This window comes from Schistocerca americana, chromosome 2 (assembly GCF_021461395.2).
Source record: "Schistocerca americana isolate TAMUIC-IGC-003095 chromosome 2, iqSchAmer2.1, whole genome shotgun sequence".
Lineage (NCBI taxonomy): Eukaryota > Metazoa > Arthropoda > Insecta > Orthoptera > Acrididae > Schistocerca > Schistocerca americana.
In genome coordinates, this window is record NC_060120.1 from 578,023,617 (window position 1) to 578,043,896 (window position 20,280).

Genomic DNA, 20,280 nt, shown 5'->3' on the forward strand with positions numbered 1-20,280 from the left:
CTGAACAATAAACAAAATAGCCATTCACTTCAGATTGTTTTTTTGTTGTTGTGGTCTTCAGTCCAGAGACTGGTTTGATGCAGCTCTCCATGCTACTCTATCCTGTGCAAGTTTCTTCATCTCCCAGTACCTACTGCAACCTACATCCTTCTGAATCTGTTTAGTGTATTCATCTCTTGGTCTCCCTCTACGATTTTTACACTCCATGCTGCCATCCAATACTAAATTGGTGATCCCTTGATGCCTCTGAATATGCCCTACCAACCGATTCCTTCTTCTAGTCGAGTTGTGCCACAAATTTCTCCTCTCTTCAATTCTATTCAATATCTCCTCATTAGTTATGTGATCTACCAAAAGGTTCAAATGGCTCTGACAAGGGAACCTCCCCATCGCATCCCCCTCAGATTTAGTTATAAGTTGGCACAGTGGATAGGCCTTGAAAAACTGAACACAGATCAATTGAGAAAACAGGAAGAAGTTGTGTGGAACTATGAAAAAATAAGCAAAATATACAAAGTGAGTAGTTCAAGAGAGATAGGCAACATTAAGGACGACAGGAACGCAGGAGTGCTGTGGTCTCGTGGTAACGTGAGCAGCTGCGGAACGAAAGGTCCTTGGTTCAAATCTGCCATCGAGTGAAAAGTTTAATTTTTTATTTTCAGTTTATGTGACAAACTCTTATGTTTTCATCACTTTTTTGGGAGTGATTATCACATCCACAAGAAAACCTAAATCGGGCAAGGTAGAAGAATCTTTTTACCCATTCGCCAAGTGTGCAAGTTAGGTGGGTCGACAACATATTCCTGTCATGTGACGCACATGCCGTCTCCAGTGTCGTATAGAATATATCAGATGTGTTTTCCTGTGGAGGAATCGGTTGACCTATGACCTTGCGATCAAATGTTTTCTGTTCCCATTGGAGAGGCACGTCCTTTCGTCTACTAATCGCACGGTTTTGCGATGCGGTCGCAAAACACAGACACTAAACTTATTACAGTGAACAGAGATGTCAATGAACGAACGGACAGATAATAACTATGCAAAAATAAAGAAAGTAAAATTTTCAGTCGAGGGAAGACTTGAACCAAGACCCTCTCGTTCCGCAGCTGCTCACGCTACCACGGGACCACAGCGCTCCTAAGCTCGCACTGTCCTTTACGTTGCTTATATCGCCCATGGACTACTCAGTTTGTATATTTTGCTTATTTTTTCACAGTTCCACACAACTTCTTCCTGTTTTCTCAATTGATCTGTGTTCAGTTCATCAAGGCCTATCCACTGTGCCAACTTATAAGTAAATCTGAGGGGGGTGCGATGGGGAGATTCCCTTGTGAGCACTATGGGACTTAACATCTATGGTCATCAGTCCCCTAGAACTTAGAACTACTTAAACCTAACTAACCTAAGGACGTCACACAACACCCAGCCATCACGAAGCAGAGACAATCCCTGACCCCGCCGGGAATCGAACCCGGGAACCCGGGCGTGGGAAGCGAGAACGCTACCGCACGACCACGAGCTGCGGGCTGTGATCTACCCATCTAATCTTCAGCATTCTTCTGTAGCACATTTCGAAAGCTTCTATTCTCTTCTTGTCTATTTCCATAAAATGCGGCCGACTAGCTCTAACGAATAGTCCCAGGTTGATGTATTCATATACAGTAACTTATAAAATTATAACTGTTTCACTTTTTGCGCTTCACGCATCTCAAAGAAAAAACTGGTAATTTGGATGAATAAATTCTTCATACTACTAACTTCTCACGTTTCACAAATAAAATATTCATTTTCAGTTTTTGCAGAATTTAAAAATTCACATTTAGAAGGAGATGCTTTCGTGATCCGTATTAAATTATATGGCGAAAAAATGCAAATTACAAAAGTTAAATTCATGCAACTCTTTCGGCAGTATCTTCTCGCGGTCGCTGGGCGTCGGCAAAGGTTTCACTCTCATCGGTATGGCAATAGTCGGCTTCCAACAATGTATTTTCGATCTGTTGCTCCGATCCCATCTCGTTCAACATTTTGCAATTGAGATACAAAGTTATGATGTATAAAAAGTACTTAATTATGTTTTAAGAAGTATTCACCTTGTGTCGCTCCGGCGGTAAAGATTTCAGTGTGATCGAAATTCGGTCTCACTACATCCTCGTACTCCGCATATAAACTAGATGGCTAAATGACGCCGGAGATCACACTAGTTTCGCTCTGCATCGCATTGGAGGACACGTTAAAAATCGTGTAAGTGCTCTCACAATGAGTCATGGCAGTCATGTTTTCTGTCCAAAGGAGTCTACAGAGAGAAGTGAAGGAAGAAAGGAAGGTAGGTTAGGATTTGCCATACAATCAACATCGAGATCATCGGGGAAGGTGTACTATCTCGGATACGCCAAAGACAGGGAAAGAAATCAGCACCGACTTTACAAAGGAACCATTACGGTATTTCGCCATCATTGATTTAGGGATACCACAGAAAAGTCGAATGTAGATGGTCGATCTGGTTTTGAACCCTGTTCGTATCGAATGTGAGTCCAGCGCTTTATCAACTATGCCAACTTGCTCAATGCCGTAGAGCAGAAATTGTATCGGTCGTGATTTTAGGGGCCCACTAGTTTTTGCTTTGTATCAGATTTCAAGTCTACTCGTACCGAGGTCGCTGCCACGTGTTAATACCAAGAATGTAGTAGTTAATTATCCTTCCGTTAGCACTAAGAAATCAACCTGGATTTACAATCGAACTATGAAGACTATTTATTGAACGAACCAATCACAAGGCACCCTTGGCAACTACTGCAGAGTACTTTAGTTGCAACTCAGACACAAAGAACCATCGTAAAGTGGCAGCAACTAAGTTTTCGTGGTGGTGCTGCAGCCGCCCCGGAATCACCGAGCAGATCATCGAGCATGCGATGTTGCGCATACTGATGCAGATGACTCTACCAACGGTCTGTGGAACATGGTTTAATGGAAGGGCAACTAACGGTACTTAATAATGCAGATTTTTCATGGATTCCTTAAATCGCTTAAGAAAATGACCCGAGACGGTTCATTTGCAAAAGGATACGGTTGTATTTCTACTCTACCCTCTCCCAATCTGAGCTCGCTCTACGTATGTAATGTACTTGCCGACGGAGCATTACACCTTAATCATAACTTTACGTGTCCATGGACGCTGTGGAAAACTAAGAACCACAAATGCCACCACGAACTTCATGTGGTATTTGTTTACTAGGTGGTGAGAAATTGTTATTTCCTCCGAAAAGCGACACAGTTTCCTCATCTCTCTACGTTCAGTTAGCAGGTGGACACGCCGCGCATTCAGGAAGACGACAATCCAAATCTGTGTCCGGGCATCGAGATTTAGGCTCTCGATGATTTCCTTAAATCGCTTATCGGCACGCTATAAAGGGCAGGACCTATTTCCTTTCCACCCCTCCCTAATTCGAGCCTGTGCTCCGTCTCTAATGACTTCGTTGTCGACGGGACATGAAGCTCTAATCTTCCTTCCTTCATTCTATGTTCAGATCGTTCCGCTTCAGACGCTGAGCGAGAATTTCACATTGTTCCATCTGTAGGAATTTAATGATTCATCATTATTTTGCTATTGTGAAAAGTGGTGTCTTAATGTTGAAAAAAGAAGAAAAACAGAGAAACATGACAGTAGGACGGGCAAAATGAAGAGCTTGTTAAGAATTATCGCTTATATTACATTCCAATAAATTCTTAAATTCATTCAAAATACTTCGCTTTCTTAGACCTTTAGTGCTCTACATCTATTTTTCCACTTTGTGTCCTTAAAACTTATTTCCTGTCCATGTATAATTGAGACACTGAAAGCATAGTAGCCTAAAGCACAGAAAGAAAGTTTTGAGAAGATATGTTTGTGAAAAATAAATTTGTAGACAAATTCCCAGTCCCATAGATCTGAACTGTTTTGAATCAAGCGTCAGCATTCCATACTTCCTTTGAAAAAATAGTGTATCCACTTTATGTTATGAAATACGAGGGTTATTCCAAAAGTAAGGTCCGATCGGTCGCGAAATGGAAACGACTATGAAAATCCGATAAAGCTTTTCACAGGTGTGTTGGGTAGTGTCTCTAGTATAACCCCAGTTAGCATCACGTCGCTCTTCTCATTTCTGAGCTCGCAGTGAGTGCGTAAAGATGTCTAGAAAATAGTGTCTGCCGCCAAGTACGAGGGCCTGGTGAGAAATTTCGCCTGAAGCTATGCAGCCAACATTACATAACTGTCGTGCTGTTTCGTCTTCACGACAATTCTCAGCCGCATTCTGCAGGGGCAATGAAGATGCTCCTGCATCGTTTTCAAATGGAAATGTTAGATTACCCACAATACAGTCCGCAATTGTCTCCCCCTGAGTTTCATCTCTGGTCACATGAACCGCTGTCTTTGAAGACAACATTTTGACACAGACAACGAGGTGTAGGCCAGCGTGGAGAATTGGCGGAAAGCACTGGCGGCTGCCTTCTATGATGAGGCTATTGAAAAGTTGGTACAACGCTATGACAAAAGTCTAAGTCAGAACGGCGACTACGTAGAGAAGTAGCTGAAAGGTGTAGCTAATTGTTACAAGTAAAACATTTCTGATGTTCACTGTGGTTTCAATTTGGCAATCAATCGGACCTTACTTTTGGAATAACCCTCGTATTAATTAACATTTACGATATATTTATTATTAATGTTAGCTCACAAAATTTCCATGTATAGGCTACTGACAAGTGTCTTTTTACAGTTGTAAAGTTTGTAATTAATGTGAAACCAAATCAGAACTTAAAGAACAGATACTAAATGCACCAAACACACATACACAATTACGACCTATTCCAACACTTCATGGTCCTCGTCACTATCATTTTCATTAAGCACATTCTATGGCTTGAAATTCAGATAAAAGTGCCGATACACCTCCGATTGTAAGGTATTACTTCTACATACATGATGCAGACATTAAATTATATTTTATACCCTAGATAACAACTGAGGAGTACAGAGCAACAAAATTATGCTCTGCGCTTTGAGGTCATAAGGAAATTAATCCTCGAGAAATTGGTCAGACAGCTTTTCGTGAATGTTCATATATACAGTTTGGGGTTAAAAGTGTAGATAAAGTTGATTCACCGTGAGATCAACAGATGTCAGGAGAAGCCATACATGCTAATATAGCAAATCTATTACAGTGTACTTTAGGCCCTTATGTTCTCAGCCCTTCAGTTGTTTTTGTCTATTTTAAGTAGCTCACTCGCATTTTCGCACAGCTTCAGGTTTCCTAATTTTGCTTTTCCCTCTCATTCAAGCAGCTGTACTTAGAAAACAATCTTTTTCTCAATAACAGTCCTTTTCTCCGTTTCAATTAGTGGTACTCATGCATCTATATTGTTGCTTCCAACAGTCGAAAACATCAGTGTCTGGAAATTAGTATTTCAGAGCAGGAGTAAAATTCTTCCACCATCCAGTGCCGTGGAATCACAGGGCAGATGGTGGACGATAGGCCAAGAACCGGTAAGCTTAAAAGCACCAGTGTAGCGAAGAAAATAACAACGTTTCGTTCGAGCTGGCAGCAGATAGCATGCATACTTACTTGTAATCTACGCTACTCAATTGCCCTGAAATGACGATCCACGGAGATTTACGTATGTTGTGGTATCCTCCTTCCGTTATCCTATCTTTCGGCGGGAATTAAGATTAGACATAGATACGGGTCGTTTAGATATTCTCTGCTGGAGTATCTTCACTGTTATGAATGGACCAGACGCTCACTGATTTCGTCTATCTTAACTTATCCGATCTGTTAACTTATCCGTAGGGCACATATGCCCCTTCCGATATGGTATCTCACACAGAACAGGAACTATCTGACATGAAAATTCATGTATTGTACTACCGCTCAGATTGTGACGCTATCTTCGACACACAAGTGTCCCTTATTATCCTTCTATGTACAGTCACGATAATAGGTTCACCAGATTACCGGTACGGGGCAGTTTGTTTGTAAACACAGGCAGTGAAAAATCCTCCTTTTCTAGACTGGCTAATAAGCTCAAAAATAACACCGAACGCAATACAGTGTAGGCAATATATTGTGTAGTTCTGGCGTCTAGTAACTTGAAACTGTATCTCCTGACGCTCTCCGTAATTCTCACTTCCCACCTTTTGCTCCCCTGAATTTGTAACGACTGCCATATGATGTGCTGAAAGTGTTACCTGCTAGAGGTTTCTTCAGAGCTCCATTGAGCACTTTTCTACATTTTCTATCAATTCTTGTACCTTTAGCAAAAAACTTGATATTTATGTTAGTGTGTTGTAAATTAGACATAAAAGGCCCGATGTGACAACTTCTGTCTGGAATTTTCCTATAGAAAGAGATGAGGACAAGAAAGACATCGATATCATTTTTCCCAGTCAGAAAATGTCAGATAGTTGACAACATAGTGTGTCGGAGGAATATTATTGAATGTTATGATGAGCTTAAAGATGCATGCGATTTACGATGAAGAAAGCGTCAAACTGTTGTTTAAAACGGCTCCCCCGAATATTGTACGATATGCTTTACAGCTTTAGCTATTGTCTGTGCAATTCCTAAAATTACTTCCTCGTCGCCACGTGCATTTTGTTTCATTGCACAAGAACACCGAGAGTGGATGTGATTTCCTCGTCTGTTCCCTGATTTTCTATACCAATGTACTGCCAGTATGCGCACTTCACTAACATTTTCGCTAGTGGTATTGATTTTATTACCTGTTTGGAATTTTCGACACTTTGCAGTTCTCAAAACGTGATGCCCGTATTTTTTATTTCGATCGGGCCGCGTCTGACAAGCTAACCTACTTTAAAGAAAAAAAAAAAAACGTAGGAAAAATAAAATTCGGATAGATACAACGAGTTCTGTTGCTATTCGGAAGCTCGTTAGAGAGGAGTTTGTTTCTGAAGCTTATTCAGTGAGGCAACAATTTACTCTGGCTGCAGTCGATCGTGGCCCACCTTGCTCTGATTTTTTTCATATGCCTCCCTTTGTTTACAAGCGAATTCACAACGACAAAACACACAGTGGAACGATCCACTACAATTCGTTACCTAACACTCTAACCACAAAGTTTTCTTTTACTAACGACTCGCGGTACCAGAGATTCCCGTAAATATCATCTAAGATGGTTCCCCACTTTTACTCGCGTCAAAGTTAACTCTGTCTGCTGAAGGTTCAGTACTTAAAGAATTCTCCCCTTTCGGATGTCTGTTTGGCGTGAATATTTGGGTAGAATGACCTTCATCCACTTCCTGTATATCATGAATGGTTGTAGTCCTGAGTCTGACAGGTACAGTTCTCTCAAATATGTGTAAGAATACGTTGCCGATCTCCTAATTTTTCAGTCCAGAGTAAATAAAAAGTAATTGCAATAAAAAATGCCACACAGTTCAGACTCTGTCGCTAGACGTCAATCGATTAGACCAGCCAACAGACAGTTCACATTGCTTTGTCAGTTGTCAACGGACAGGGTCGCTCATGAATTCTGTATTTGGGAAAAGGTCGTGCGTTATAGTTTTTATGTTTAAAGAAGATAACGAACTAACGTAAATGGCATTCTTGTTTGTCAAGGCAAAAAAAAGAAAAAAGAAACGTGCCAAACCCCATACGCTCTTTCATTAGTTATTCGAAAAGGGCAATAAATTTTACGAATACGTGAAAAAAAAGATAAATGTCTTATCATCTACTTGAGGTATGTGCGGTATTAATGTTTTTACATCGTATCCACTTTTCATGAACGTAGACAGGTATCATTTTCATTCCATGCTGAGCCGGCCGGAGTGGCCGTGCGGTTCTGGGCGCTACAGTCTGGAGTCGAGCGACCGCTACGGTCACAGGTTCGAATCCTGCCTCGGGCATGGATGTGTGTGATGTCCTTAGGTTAGTTAGGTTTAATTAGTTCTAAGTTCTAGGCGACTGATGACCTCAGCAGTTAAGTCGCATAGTGCTCAGAGCCATTTGAACCATTCCATGTTCTAATGCACGGTAAACTTTCGTATAGAAAAATGTATGATTTAAAAGTTATCGAGTGTACTTTATCAAGCGATCATATACGTACGAGGGCTATTCGGAAAGTAAGGTACGATCGGTCGCGAAATGGAAACCATAGCGAAAATCCGATGATGCACTGGATAGATGTTTTCGGTTGCTTCTCTAGTATGCCCGTCGATGGCATCACGTCAGTGAACACATAAAGATGCCTAGAACAATAGTGTCTCCTGCCAAGTACGACTGCCTGTGAGAGATTTCGCCTGATTTCATGCAGTCCACATACCGTAACTGTCATGCATTCCCTTCTTCATGACGATTCTCGGCCGCACACTGCAGGGGCAATGAGCACACCTCTGCAACATTTTCGAAGTGAAGTGTTTGATCACCCACCATACAGCCCAGACTTGACTCCTTCTGATTTTCATCTCCACTCACGTGAAACGCTGGCTATGGAGATAACATTGCAGAACGGGCGACAAACTGCAGATCATTGTAGAGAATTGGCAGCAGCTCTCTATGACTAGGGTATTGGAAAGTTAGTACGATGCTATGATAAATATCACAGTAACAGCGGCGACTATGTAGAGAAGTAGCTAGAAGATGTATCTAACATTTGCAAATAAAACATTTTTGATTTTCACTGTGGTTTCCATTTCGTGATCGATCAGACCTTACTTTCCAAATAGCCCTCGTATTTCATTACAGAATTAGAGAATCAAGTATGTATGATTCACTAACCGCAATCTGTAGAATATCAATATGATAGAGACAGCAGACATTTTTTCGAAACAATATTTTTCATAATTTTAGTGTACTTAAAGTTTTTTTATAATTTTGAGGTTTATTCAGTGGACTCTGCCGGCATATCTCTCTCGTTGCTGCAATATATGCACATGATGTTCCTCTTTTACACTCTAATTTCAGCATAACTTACGGGCGTTATTAACGAAAAATATCAGCTGTCACTATCATATTGATATTCTACAGATTGTTTTTCAAAAAGATTTTTGCCTTTTATCCAATATTCCTTGTTCTCATTCACTATTCGGGTAAACCCCAAAAGACCACCAATCATTGGGTCGAGCCCGCGCATCATCAGCGAATGCGCGAGCCGTCCATAGGCAAGATGTTTCCTTTGTCGCAGTCAGTATGACAGAACACGCGGGCGCGTCCGCTGTACGCGGTTCCGTATACAGGGAGATTCACGAAGGTTGGTTCAAATGGTTCTGAGCACTATGGGACGTAACATCTGAGCTCATCAGTCCCCTAGAACTTAGAACTACTTAAACCTAACTAACCTAAGGACATCACACACATCCATGCCCGAGGCAGGATTCGAACCTGCGACCGTAGCGGTCGCGCAGTTCCAGACTGAAGTGCCTAGAACCTCTCGGCCACACCGGCCGTCTTCACGAAGGTATGAAAATTTTATTCTACAAGTAAAACTAAATAAACAAAGTTCATATAAACATAGGTCCGCAAATGTTTAGTTACGGAGTTACGGCTAAAAATATGTTTGCCTGAAATTTAGCAACTTCCCTAATATTAAGTCATCGCAAAACTGTACGAGGTTAAATCAAAGCACGATTTGCATTTATTTTATTGTTATTGATGTAGTGAAAGTGATGAAACATGTCCCACACGTGTATCTGCAGTATTTTTCCACAACATCCAGAGAAGCGATTTTAGTTAATTGCAACCGTAGCATTATCATCACATTTGCCATAAATAAACACCATATCGGCGTATTTCTCTGTCGTAAATTTGAAAGGTGTCCCTGTTTCATAAATAATCTGCAAACTACAACAGTTACTATGTTGTTTAACTTAAATACACTGTTGTTATTACGTTCTTTCACTAAACTATGCAGAAAACTAGCTCGTTTCAAGATTAGTAACTGACTGAAACAACTCACTAACGGTTGTCAACAATGACATAAACGTTTCTACGTACTTGATGGAAAGTAAACAAATTTTCTTGTATAATAATCTTTGCTTCTCTGGATGTTCTGGAAAACTGGTCCTATGTGTGTATGAACTTTTTTCTTTAGTTTTATTTGTAGAAAAACATATTAAAATATTTGCATACCTTCGTGAATCACAATGTATACGGGACCGCGTACAGGGGACGCTGCCGCGTGCTCTGTCATGTTTTTGTTGTAGTCTTCAGTCCTGAGACTGGTTTGATGCTGCTCTCCATGCTACTCTATCCTGTGCAAGCTTCTTCATCTCCCAGTACCTACTGCAACCTACATCCTTCTGAATCTGCTTAGTGTATTCATCTCTTGGTCTCCCTCTACGATTTTTACCCTCCATGCTGCCCTCAAATGCTAAATTTGTGATCCCTTGATGCCTAAAAACATGCCCTACCAACCGATCCCTTCTTCTGGTCAAGTTGTGCCACAAACTTCTCTTCTCCCCAATCCTATTCAATACCTCCTCATTAGTTACGTGATCTACCCACCTTATCTTCAGCATTCTTCTGTAGCACCACATTTCGAAAGCTTCTATTCTCTTCTTGTCCAAACTAGTTATCGTCCATGTTTCACTTCCATACATGGCTACACTCCATACAAATACTTTCAGAAACGACTTCCTGACACTTAAAACTATACTCGATGTTAACAAATTTCTCTTTTTCAGAAACGATTTCCTTGCCATTGCCAGTCTACATTTTATATCCTCTCTACTTCGACCATCATCAGTTATTTTACTCCCTAAATAGCAAAACTCCTTTACTACTTTAAGTGTCTCATTTCCTAATCTAATTCCCTCAGCATCACCCGATTTAATTTGACTACATTCCATTATCCTCGTTTTGCTTTTGTTGATGTTCATCTTATATCCTCCTTTCAAGACACTGTCCATTCCGTTCAACTGTTCTTCCAAGTCCTTTGCTGTCTCTGACAGAATTACAATGTCATCGGCGAACCTCAAAGTTTGTACTTCTTCTCCATGAATTTTAATACCAGCTCCGAATTTTTCTTTTGTTTCCTTTACTGCTTGCTCAATATACAGATTGAATAACAGCGGGGAGAGGCTACAACCCTGTCTCACTCCTTTCCCAACCACTACTTCCCTTTCATGTCCCTCGACTCTTATAACTGCCATCTGATTTCTGTACAAATTGTAAATAGCCTTTCGCTCCCTGTATTTTATACCTGCCACCTTCAGAATTTGAAAGAGAGTATTCCAGTTAACATTGTCAAAAGCTTTCTCTAAGTCTACAAATGCTAGAAACGTAGGTTTGCCTTTTCTTAATCTCTCTACTAAGATAAGTCGTAAGGTTAGTATTGACTCACGTGTTCCAACATTTCTACCGAATCCAAACTGATCTTCCCCAAGGTCGGCTTCTACCAGTTTTTCCATTCGTCTGTAAAGAATTCGCGTTAGTATTTTGCAGCTGTGACTTATTAAACTGATAGTTCGGTAATTTTCACATCTGTCAACACCTTCTTTCTTTGGGATTGGAATTATTATATTCTTCTTGAAGTCTGAGGGTATTTCGCCTGTCTCATACATCTTGCTCACCAGATGGTAGAGTTTTGTCATGACTGGTTCTCCCAAGGCCATCAGTAGTTCTAATGGAATGTTGTCTACTCCCGTGGCCTTGTTTAGACTCAGGTCTTTCAGTGCTCTGTCAAACTCTTCACGCAGTATCTTATCTCCCATTTCGTCTTCATCTACATCCTCTTCCATTTCCATAATATTGTCCTACAGTACATCGCCCTTGTATAAACCATCTATATACTCCTTCCACCTTTCTGCCTTCCCTTTTTTGCTTAGAACTGGGTTGCCATCTGAGCTCTTGATATTCATACAAGTGGTTCTCTTCTCTCCAAAGGTCTCTTTAATTTTCCTGTAGGCAGTATCTATCTTACCCCTAGTGAGACAAGCCTCTACATCCTTACATTTGTCCTCCAGCCATCGCTGCTTAGCCATTTTGCACTTCCTGTCGATCTCATTTTTGAGACGTTTGTATTCCTTTTTTGCCTGCTTCATTTACTGCATTTTTATATTTTCTCCTTTCATCAATTAAATTCAACATTTCTTCTGTTACCCAAGGATTTCTACTAGCCCTCGTCTTTTTACCTATTTGATCCTCTGCTGCCTTTACTACTTCATCCCTCAAAGCTACCCATTCTCCTTCTACTGTATTTCTTTCCCCCATTCCTGTTAATTGTTCCCTTATGCTCTCCCTGGAACTCTCTACAACCTCAGGTTCTTTCAGTTTATCCAGGTCCCATCTCCTTAGATTCCCACCTTTTTGCAGTTTCTTCAGTTTCAGTCTGCAGTTCATAACCAATAGATTGTGGTCAGAATCCACATCTGCCCCTGGAAATGTCTTACAGTTTAAACCTGGTTCCTAAATCTCTGTCTTACCATTATATAATCTATCTGATACCTTTTAGTATCGCCAGGATTCTTCCAGGTATACAACCTTCTTTTATGATTCTTGAACCAAGTGTTAGCTATGATTAAGTTATGCTCTGTGCAAAATTCTACAAGGCGGCTTCCTCTTTCATTTCTTCCCCCCAATCGATATTCACCTACTATGTTTAATTCTCTCCCTTTTGCTACTGACGAATTCCAGTCACCCATGACTATTAAATTTTCGTCTCCCTTCACTACCTGAATAATTTCTTTTATCTCGTCATACATTTCATCTATTTCTTCATCATCTGCAGAGCTAGTTGGCATATAAACTTGTACTACTGTAGTAGGCATGGGCTTTGTGTCTATCTTGGCCGCAATAATGCGTTCACTATGCTGTTTGTAGTAGCTAACCCGCACTCCTATTTTTTTATTCATTATTAAACCTACTCCTGCATCACCCCTATTTGATTTTGTATTTATAACCCTGTAATCACCTGACCAGAAGTTTTGTTCCTCCTGCCACCGAACTTCACTAATTCCAACTATATCTAACTTTAACTTATCCATTTCCCTTTTTAAATTTTCTAACCTACCTGCCCGATTTAGGGGAGCTGACATTCCACGCTCCGATCCGTAGAACGCCAGTTTTCTTTCTCCTGATAATGGCGTCCTCTTGAGTAGTCCCCGCCCGGAGATCCGAATGGGGGACTATTTTACCTCCGGAATATTTTACCCAAGAGGACGCCATCATCATTTAATCATACAGTAAAGCTGCATGTCCTCGGGAAAAATTACGGCTGTAGTTTCCCCTTGCTCTGTCATACTGACGGCGAAATAATAAACAGCTTGCCTATGGACGGTTCGCGCATCCGCTGATGATGTGCGGATTCGACCCAATGATTGGTGGTCTTTTGGAGATTACCCGAATAGTGAATGAGAACAAGGAAATCTGGATAAAAAGCACAAAAACTTTTTGAAAAACCGTCTGTAGAATATCAATATGATAGTGACAGACTGTCGATCGGAGAATCGGTAAGTCTGTTTTAAAGGTTCTGTTTTTTCGCCTATAACTTTTTACTTGACGATTTTGTGTAGGTAGAACATCCCTCCATTTTGTGGCAACCACTTCTTGGTTTTTCATTTTGGTCCAAAATTAGGTCTTACTAGTTTTCATTTATTTTCTCCTTAGCAACGGATCACTATGGTACGATTTCTTTAGGATCCGTTCTCTATATTGGAATCCAGCTGTTTTATTCTATGATATACGGCCTTTTACCAGTGTTTTGTTCTGACGAACAAAGAACGTTGGGTAAAAAGATTCCGAGCTTTTCCGCTGTAATGTTTTGTTTTCAAAGTTTTTAAAACAATTTTAAAATATTAAAATTTCCATACCAGTGTATACTTCTGGTTTGTTACTTCTTGTGGATTTATTGTTATACAGATCATGTGAAGATGTGCCTTTTAGTTCCATTAAATCGAAAGTGATCCAATAATAAAGAACTAAATACAGCTGAAGCGGTTATTAATATTCAACAAAAAATAAATTTTATATTACTTTATACTCAAAGATCAAAAGTGTAGGAATGTGTAAGCCAAAAACATTGTATAAGCGAGTAATGGTACAGACTACCATGTTACATGAACAAATTCACCAAATGGAAAGTGCAAGTAAAACATGCGATGTGACAAATGTGGGTGGAAGAACGCCAGAATTCAGCCAGCTGGAGTATGTAAACTAACAAACACATCTCCAGGACGACACACAAGTGTTGACAGCGCTAGAAATCGTAAATAACCCTGAACGATAATTCACAATACGGAACTTTTGCTACAAACGTTGTTTCTAACCTAAAAAGCAAGAGAAAGGTACGACAAAATGTAATATAGCAGCATATTATCTCTATCACATAATACGTTTATTGTCTGTATAAAAGGAAACATGTATTTCAGGCCAATGATGATGCTTCCCGAATAAAAGAGGCGAAACGCGTATAACAATAAACAAACTGCCTTCATTTAGCTGGACAGACGGTACATACCGCCACGAATTTAGAGCAACTAAGGGAAAGACGGAAAACAGATAAAAATATTTTATTGTTGTTATTATTAAAATTCTAGACGTATGTGACAGGTTAAAATTCTGGGCGACAGAAAGTTATAGTCTGGGATGAGAGGGGAGGATAAAAATTGCAAGGTGCGACCGCGCTTCCCCCAGAACCACACCATGACTCCGTGCCTGGTCCGCTGTTAAGCGCCAGTGTGGCCACAGCCTTTAAGGAATGTCCCAGCGCGTGACGGACAACGGATGGCCTGGCAGTGAAGTGCTTGTTTTTGCAGGTGAACCGGCCGCTGAGCATGAAGAAGGACGGCATCCAGACCCGCAAGCGCAAGCCCAAGACGCCGGCCACGAGTCGCGACAGCCCGCCCACGCGTGGCGGACACGTGGAGCACGTGCTGCACTCCGGCCGCCAAGTAGTCGGTGAGTACTTGCCCCCCTGCCAACGGGGTCTAGAACTGCCGAGCTTGGCCCCCATGTCTTCGTAGCCTATTCTCCTACCAGGTGCCCAGGGCTGGCACTGGAATGATTTCTTTCGAAAATTATATATATGTGTTTTTTTAATTTGTGGTAAGGAATATGGGACCAAACTGCTGAGGTCATCGGTCCCTAGGCTTACGCACTACTTGATTTAACTTAAACTAACTTACGCTGAGGACAACAAACACACCCCTGCCCGAGAGAGGACTCGAACCACCGACGGGGGGGAGCGGCGCGAACCGTGACAAGACGCCCTTAGATCGCACGGCTACCACGCACGGCCTGGAACCATTGCCTCGGCCAGTGTGTACTCTTGCACGCTACTCTTTGGTTGCCGGCTAGCATGAAGCATTATGTTGCCTTTCGGAGTGGAGATTCAGCAGTCATCGTTTATAAACACTGAAAGATTATTCACGCGTCAGTTTTCGAACCTGCCAATTGAAGACAAGATAAGTTTAAAAATCGTTTATCTACACTTTGCAACAGAATTAAAGGAACACTTTTTGAAAACCCATTATTCCCAACCATTGCGACGCTTAAGTTTGCAATTTGGCTCAAATGTGCGTACAATCTTCCCTTGTAACGGTCCCAAAGTGTACACGAGAGCAAAAATTGCTGTCGCCCCTGCGCTCCAAAGGGCTCAGAACACATACAGCCCCACAGTGTCCTTTGAGAATGGCTGAAACACCCTAGGGCGTCTGCAGTGTCAAGAACGTCTTACTGTTGCACATCGCACTGCGAACTGTGTTTTCGACCGCGAAATGTGTGGGAATCAACGCAGCCGGGAAAGGGGTGGTTTCATTGATGTCTTTTATGCCACCACCTGAGACCTCGTGTCGATTCCGAGCGGCGATGTATATGAATTACTTTCGTCGGCCACCCATACGAAAACTGCGTGATTTCAACGCTGGGTGTCGCTGTTATGATTTCCATAGCAAAGACGTCAAAAGAAGGCGTGAAATCTGGGTAAGAGGGACTACAACGACCTTCTCATCGTGTGACATGTTCACGGTGGCGTTGGGCAAACTGTGGTGGTATTTGGTGTCACTTATGAGCTGTAGACTTCTCTCAAATGTGTCGACACCTTGCTGTTTTAAACGTCTCCAATACCGAGGGTGACGTCACAGGGTGCCACGCCTTTGCACCATTACAGAGGAAGGCTAAGGTACCGTTGACCCAAATTTAAAACTTAAATGTCGCAATGGGTGTGAATTATGGGGTTTCGAAAAAGTGATCCCTCTATTCTGTTGCGCAATGTAGATACTTTTAAAATGTTTAGCGATCCGCTCCTTTATCACGCAGGTGTCTACCAAGTATCTACGGCCAGAAGACTTGTTTGTAATATGTAATGATACTCACAAACCTAGACCATGACCCAGTCTACCTATTGGTGTAAATCGTATCAAAACTCCTTCAGTAGCTTTGGAAAATAGTCATACAATGTAGACTGAAAAATGGGGTAGGGGACGTCGGAATGTGTGCAGATATAGTGTGATTCACATGTAACGAATCAATAACTGCCACGACAGAATACTGCGGGGAAACGAAATAGCAAAGACGTAAAAACTATTAAGAAATGCGCTACCTGAGAGCAAACAACCAGCTCGAAGCTTGTCGCGTTACTTAAAACAAACAATGTAAAATTTTGGTACACTGTGTTTTCCGCTATATGCATATTTGTTGTTCTCATTCACAGCTTTACGTCAAGCCAGTCACTTAGATGAAGGAAGGGAGTGGAGAACATTATATCTTAACGGTTCCTTTGCGAGCAGGTTTTTAGAGACGAAATGCTATTTCGGTTGTAAAAGGATGGGAGACGACGTTGGCCATGATATTGTTCAGAGAACCATAATAGCATTTGTCTGAAGTGATTACGGAAAACTAATTCAGGATGTCCAAATAGAGATTTAAGTTTTGTTCCTTCAAGTGCCACTTGCAATATCTCCGTATGCCGATGCCAGAACGCAATCATGAGTTGAGATTTACTAGACTCATAAGCAATGCAAAACAGATCTACATCTACATCTACATGGTTAAATACATCTGCAAGACACTGATCCGCCTGGCAGAGGATCATCGAACCACCTTCACAATAAATCTCTAATACTCCATCTTGAACAGCGCGAGGAAAAAAACGAACACCTATATCTTTCCGTGAGAACTCTAATTTCCCTCCTTTTATGATGATGATCGTTTCTTTCTATGTAGATCAGCATTCGAATGCGAAATTTGCTGATTGAAATTTCGTGAGAAGATCCAGCCGCAACGAGAAACGCCTTTGTTTTGTTGATCTCCACCCCAGATAGTGTATCACATCCGTGATACTATCTCACCTATTTCTCGATAGTAAAAAACGTGCTGCTCTTCTTTGAGCTGTCTTACGAACAAACAAAGTGCAGGCAATTTCTTTAGTAGACGTGTTCCGCAAAAATAAATAAAAAATCTTTGTGTTCTTTCCAGTTTAAATTGTTCGTAGTTGTAATTACCAGGTATTTAGTTAAATTTACGGCCTTTAGATTTGACTGATTCACCGTATAACCAAAGTTTAACGGATTTCTTTCAGCACTTATGTGGATAACATCACACTTTTCATTACTCAGGGTCAACTGCCAATTTTCGCACCATACAGATATCTTTTCTAAATCGTTTTGTAATTGGTTTTGATCTTCTGGGGACGATGAACGACAGCATCATCTCCAACCAACCTAAGACGGCTGCTCAGATTGTCTCCTGAGTCGTTTATACACATAAGGAACAGCAGAGGGTCTCTAACACTACCTTGGGGAAAGCCAAAAGTCACTTCTGTTTCACGCGATGGCTTTCCATCAGTTACTATGAACTGTGGCCTCTCTGATAGAAAATCACGGATCCATTCGCATAACTGAATCTATATCCCACAAACACGCAATTTGATTAAAAACCACTTGTTAGGTACGGTGTCAAAAGCCTATTCCCAGGACCAGGTACTGCTTTGCATAGCGAGTTTGCAACTGTTCCGGTTCTAGGCGCGACAGTCTGGAACCGCGCGACCGCTACGGTCGCAGGTTCGAATCCTGCCTCGGGCGTGGATGTGTGTGATGTCCTTAGGTTAGTTAGGTTTAAGTAGTTCTTAGTTCTAGGGGACTGATGACCACAGCAGTTAAGTCCCATAGTGCTCAGAGCCATTTGAACCATTTTTTGCAACTGTTCGACACTGTTGTCATGTAAGGAATTGTGGGAACGTAGGCATTGTGGGAACGTAGGCATTGTGGGAACGTAAAGCCTCTAAATCATGTGTTATTCAATGTCGCATTAAATGGTTAATTTTGTATTTCATTTTGTGAGAAATAAATCCAAGACGAAATGAAAAGTAACAACAGTTACTGACTCGGCGTGCAAAGCAAAATGCGGTCCTCGGAATATTTTTCCTTGTTTGTGGGTCAGTCTTCCAAATGTGTCACCTTCATTTACAACAGGTTACTTTTTCGTGTTCTTTATTGACGGAAAAGCCCGGAAGAAGAAGAAAAACCATACACCATTAGCAAATTTGTTCATTTAATATTTCGTTACAATGCTGTTAGGCGTCCGTGAAGTTTGTACTACATTTGGTACTACGTATCACAGTTAATGGAATTGCATTGTGAAAACATCATCAACGATTGTGTATACTTATACATACGTGAAGGTATTCCTCCCTTCTTAAAAACACTTTTACAGCATATTTAATTAAGAAATTCGACAGGGAAATCTGACAATTCGTTTTTTTGCCACTTCTTGCATCTGTTTAAAAGGGTATTTAAAAATTTTTTGTTATGCTAGGCGTTATGACATCCTTACAATATCTCATTATTCCTATGATGAATTCTGTAAATGTGAATTCTGTAAATGTGATTTCTTTGGCAGAAAGTTCCACCAGGTTTGTTATTTACTTTGTAAACTTTAGGAGATTGTAATTCCGTGATCAATAATTTATGAGACGTTGTTTCAAGACGCACAAAATCTCTTGTGCATGATTTTCTTTCTGCAAATTAATGGAGCACCTTTTGTGTTTCGAAATACTATACGAACGACTTTAATTAGGACGCTGTGGAACCTGATAAGTTACGAAAACGACATTGTGTGTAGCACTACTAAAAGCTGTCTTAAGTAGTGGCCATTTAATGTCATCTTGATATCACTGATACAAAGCCACAAAAACCAGCAAACCCAAGATCAAATCTCATAATCTTTGACCCGCCTTCGTCACTTGTTCAGATAATGTCGCTTCATCTTCTCTGGTACTCACCTTCTACACTTGCTAATGTACGACAAACACAAGCGCATAAGCCTCGAGGGAACGTTGTCTTTACAAACAACATTCCACTGAATGTAACATACACTATCCGATCAGAAGTATCGCGACATCGACTGTAATGCGAAATTGATCACTAGATGTCAGGAGAGACGGACCCGCCTATATGAAAGGAGGCGGGGAGTACTGTGCCGCCAGTAGAACAGAAGCAGTAACGGCAGAGTTAATCGGTCAGGAATGCACAGTGACTTCGAACGTGGACTAGAGTGCACGCCACTTAACTTGGCGGGTGGCCGGAGACTTTGCGCAGCCAGCATTCGGTTATGGTTGGGTAGTCTTCTGTTGTGATGTAGTCAGTAAGTGTGTTACCTGCGCTCCATTTCGCAGTCGCCGAGTGACTGCCGACTGTTAAGGTTACGTACGCATACAAAAAAAGGTGACAGGCACAATGATTTACGCCTTTGTGAGGAAGGCCGCGTCACCAATCTTTGTGCGTTCGAAATACGGGTCTGTATAAAATGTGTAACGTGTAAAAATAATAATGCTTGGTAATAGTATAAACAGTGACAACAATAATAAACAACTTGTTTGTCGTTTCCATCGATTAATATAAGAAAATATCGTGATGAGTAATCGGGAAAAACCGCGGCACTTATATTTCCCGCTCTAACTCGGAAAATACGTTCATCTTGTGATGTCTTGCCTAATAAAAATTAAAAAGAAGAAGAAAGGGAACTTAGCGAAAAATGTATATTTTCTGACACATCCTGGACCTGCAGTGGCCGTTGACCATCCTGAAAAAACTTTTATAATATTCATAAAATCTTTTACAATGCGTGTGATTAATGTGAAAAACTGCGGCGCATTTACTAGTATTTTTCTCTCTCTTTCGAACCCGAAGACAACGTATGCCTTGTGATGGCTTGCAAACTGTAGTCACAATTACTTACTTGGAGTTGCAGAGTAAATATTTGGACATATGAAATTTATACCTCTCATTTTAAGTGACTTGAGCAAGCATCTGAGCGATCTACATGTACAGTATCTTTCTGCGCACAGCTGAAAGAA

General features: G+C 41.1%; 1 protein-coding gene across 1 annotated transcript in view; it reads left to right on the forward strand.

Moving 5' to 3' along the window:
- Positions 1 to 19,610, forward strand: part of LOC124594197 (transcription factor GATA-5-like) — a 41,600-nt gene extending 21,990 nt beyond the window's left edge. The window contains exons 6-7 of the mRNA XM_047132556.1: positions 14,744 to 14,885; positions 19,600 to 19,610. Of these exons, the coding sequence (XP_046988512.1) occupies positions 14,744 to 14,885; positions 19,600 to 19,610 (153 nt within the window). The remainder of the gene's footprint in view (positions 1 to 14,743; positions 14,886 to 19,599) is intronic.
- The last annotated feature ends 670 nt before the right edge of the window (positions 19,611 to 20,280 follow it).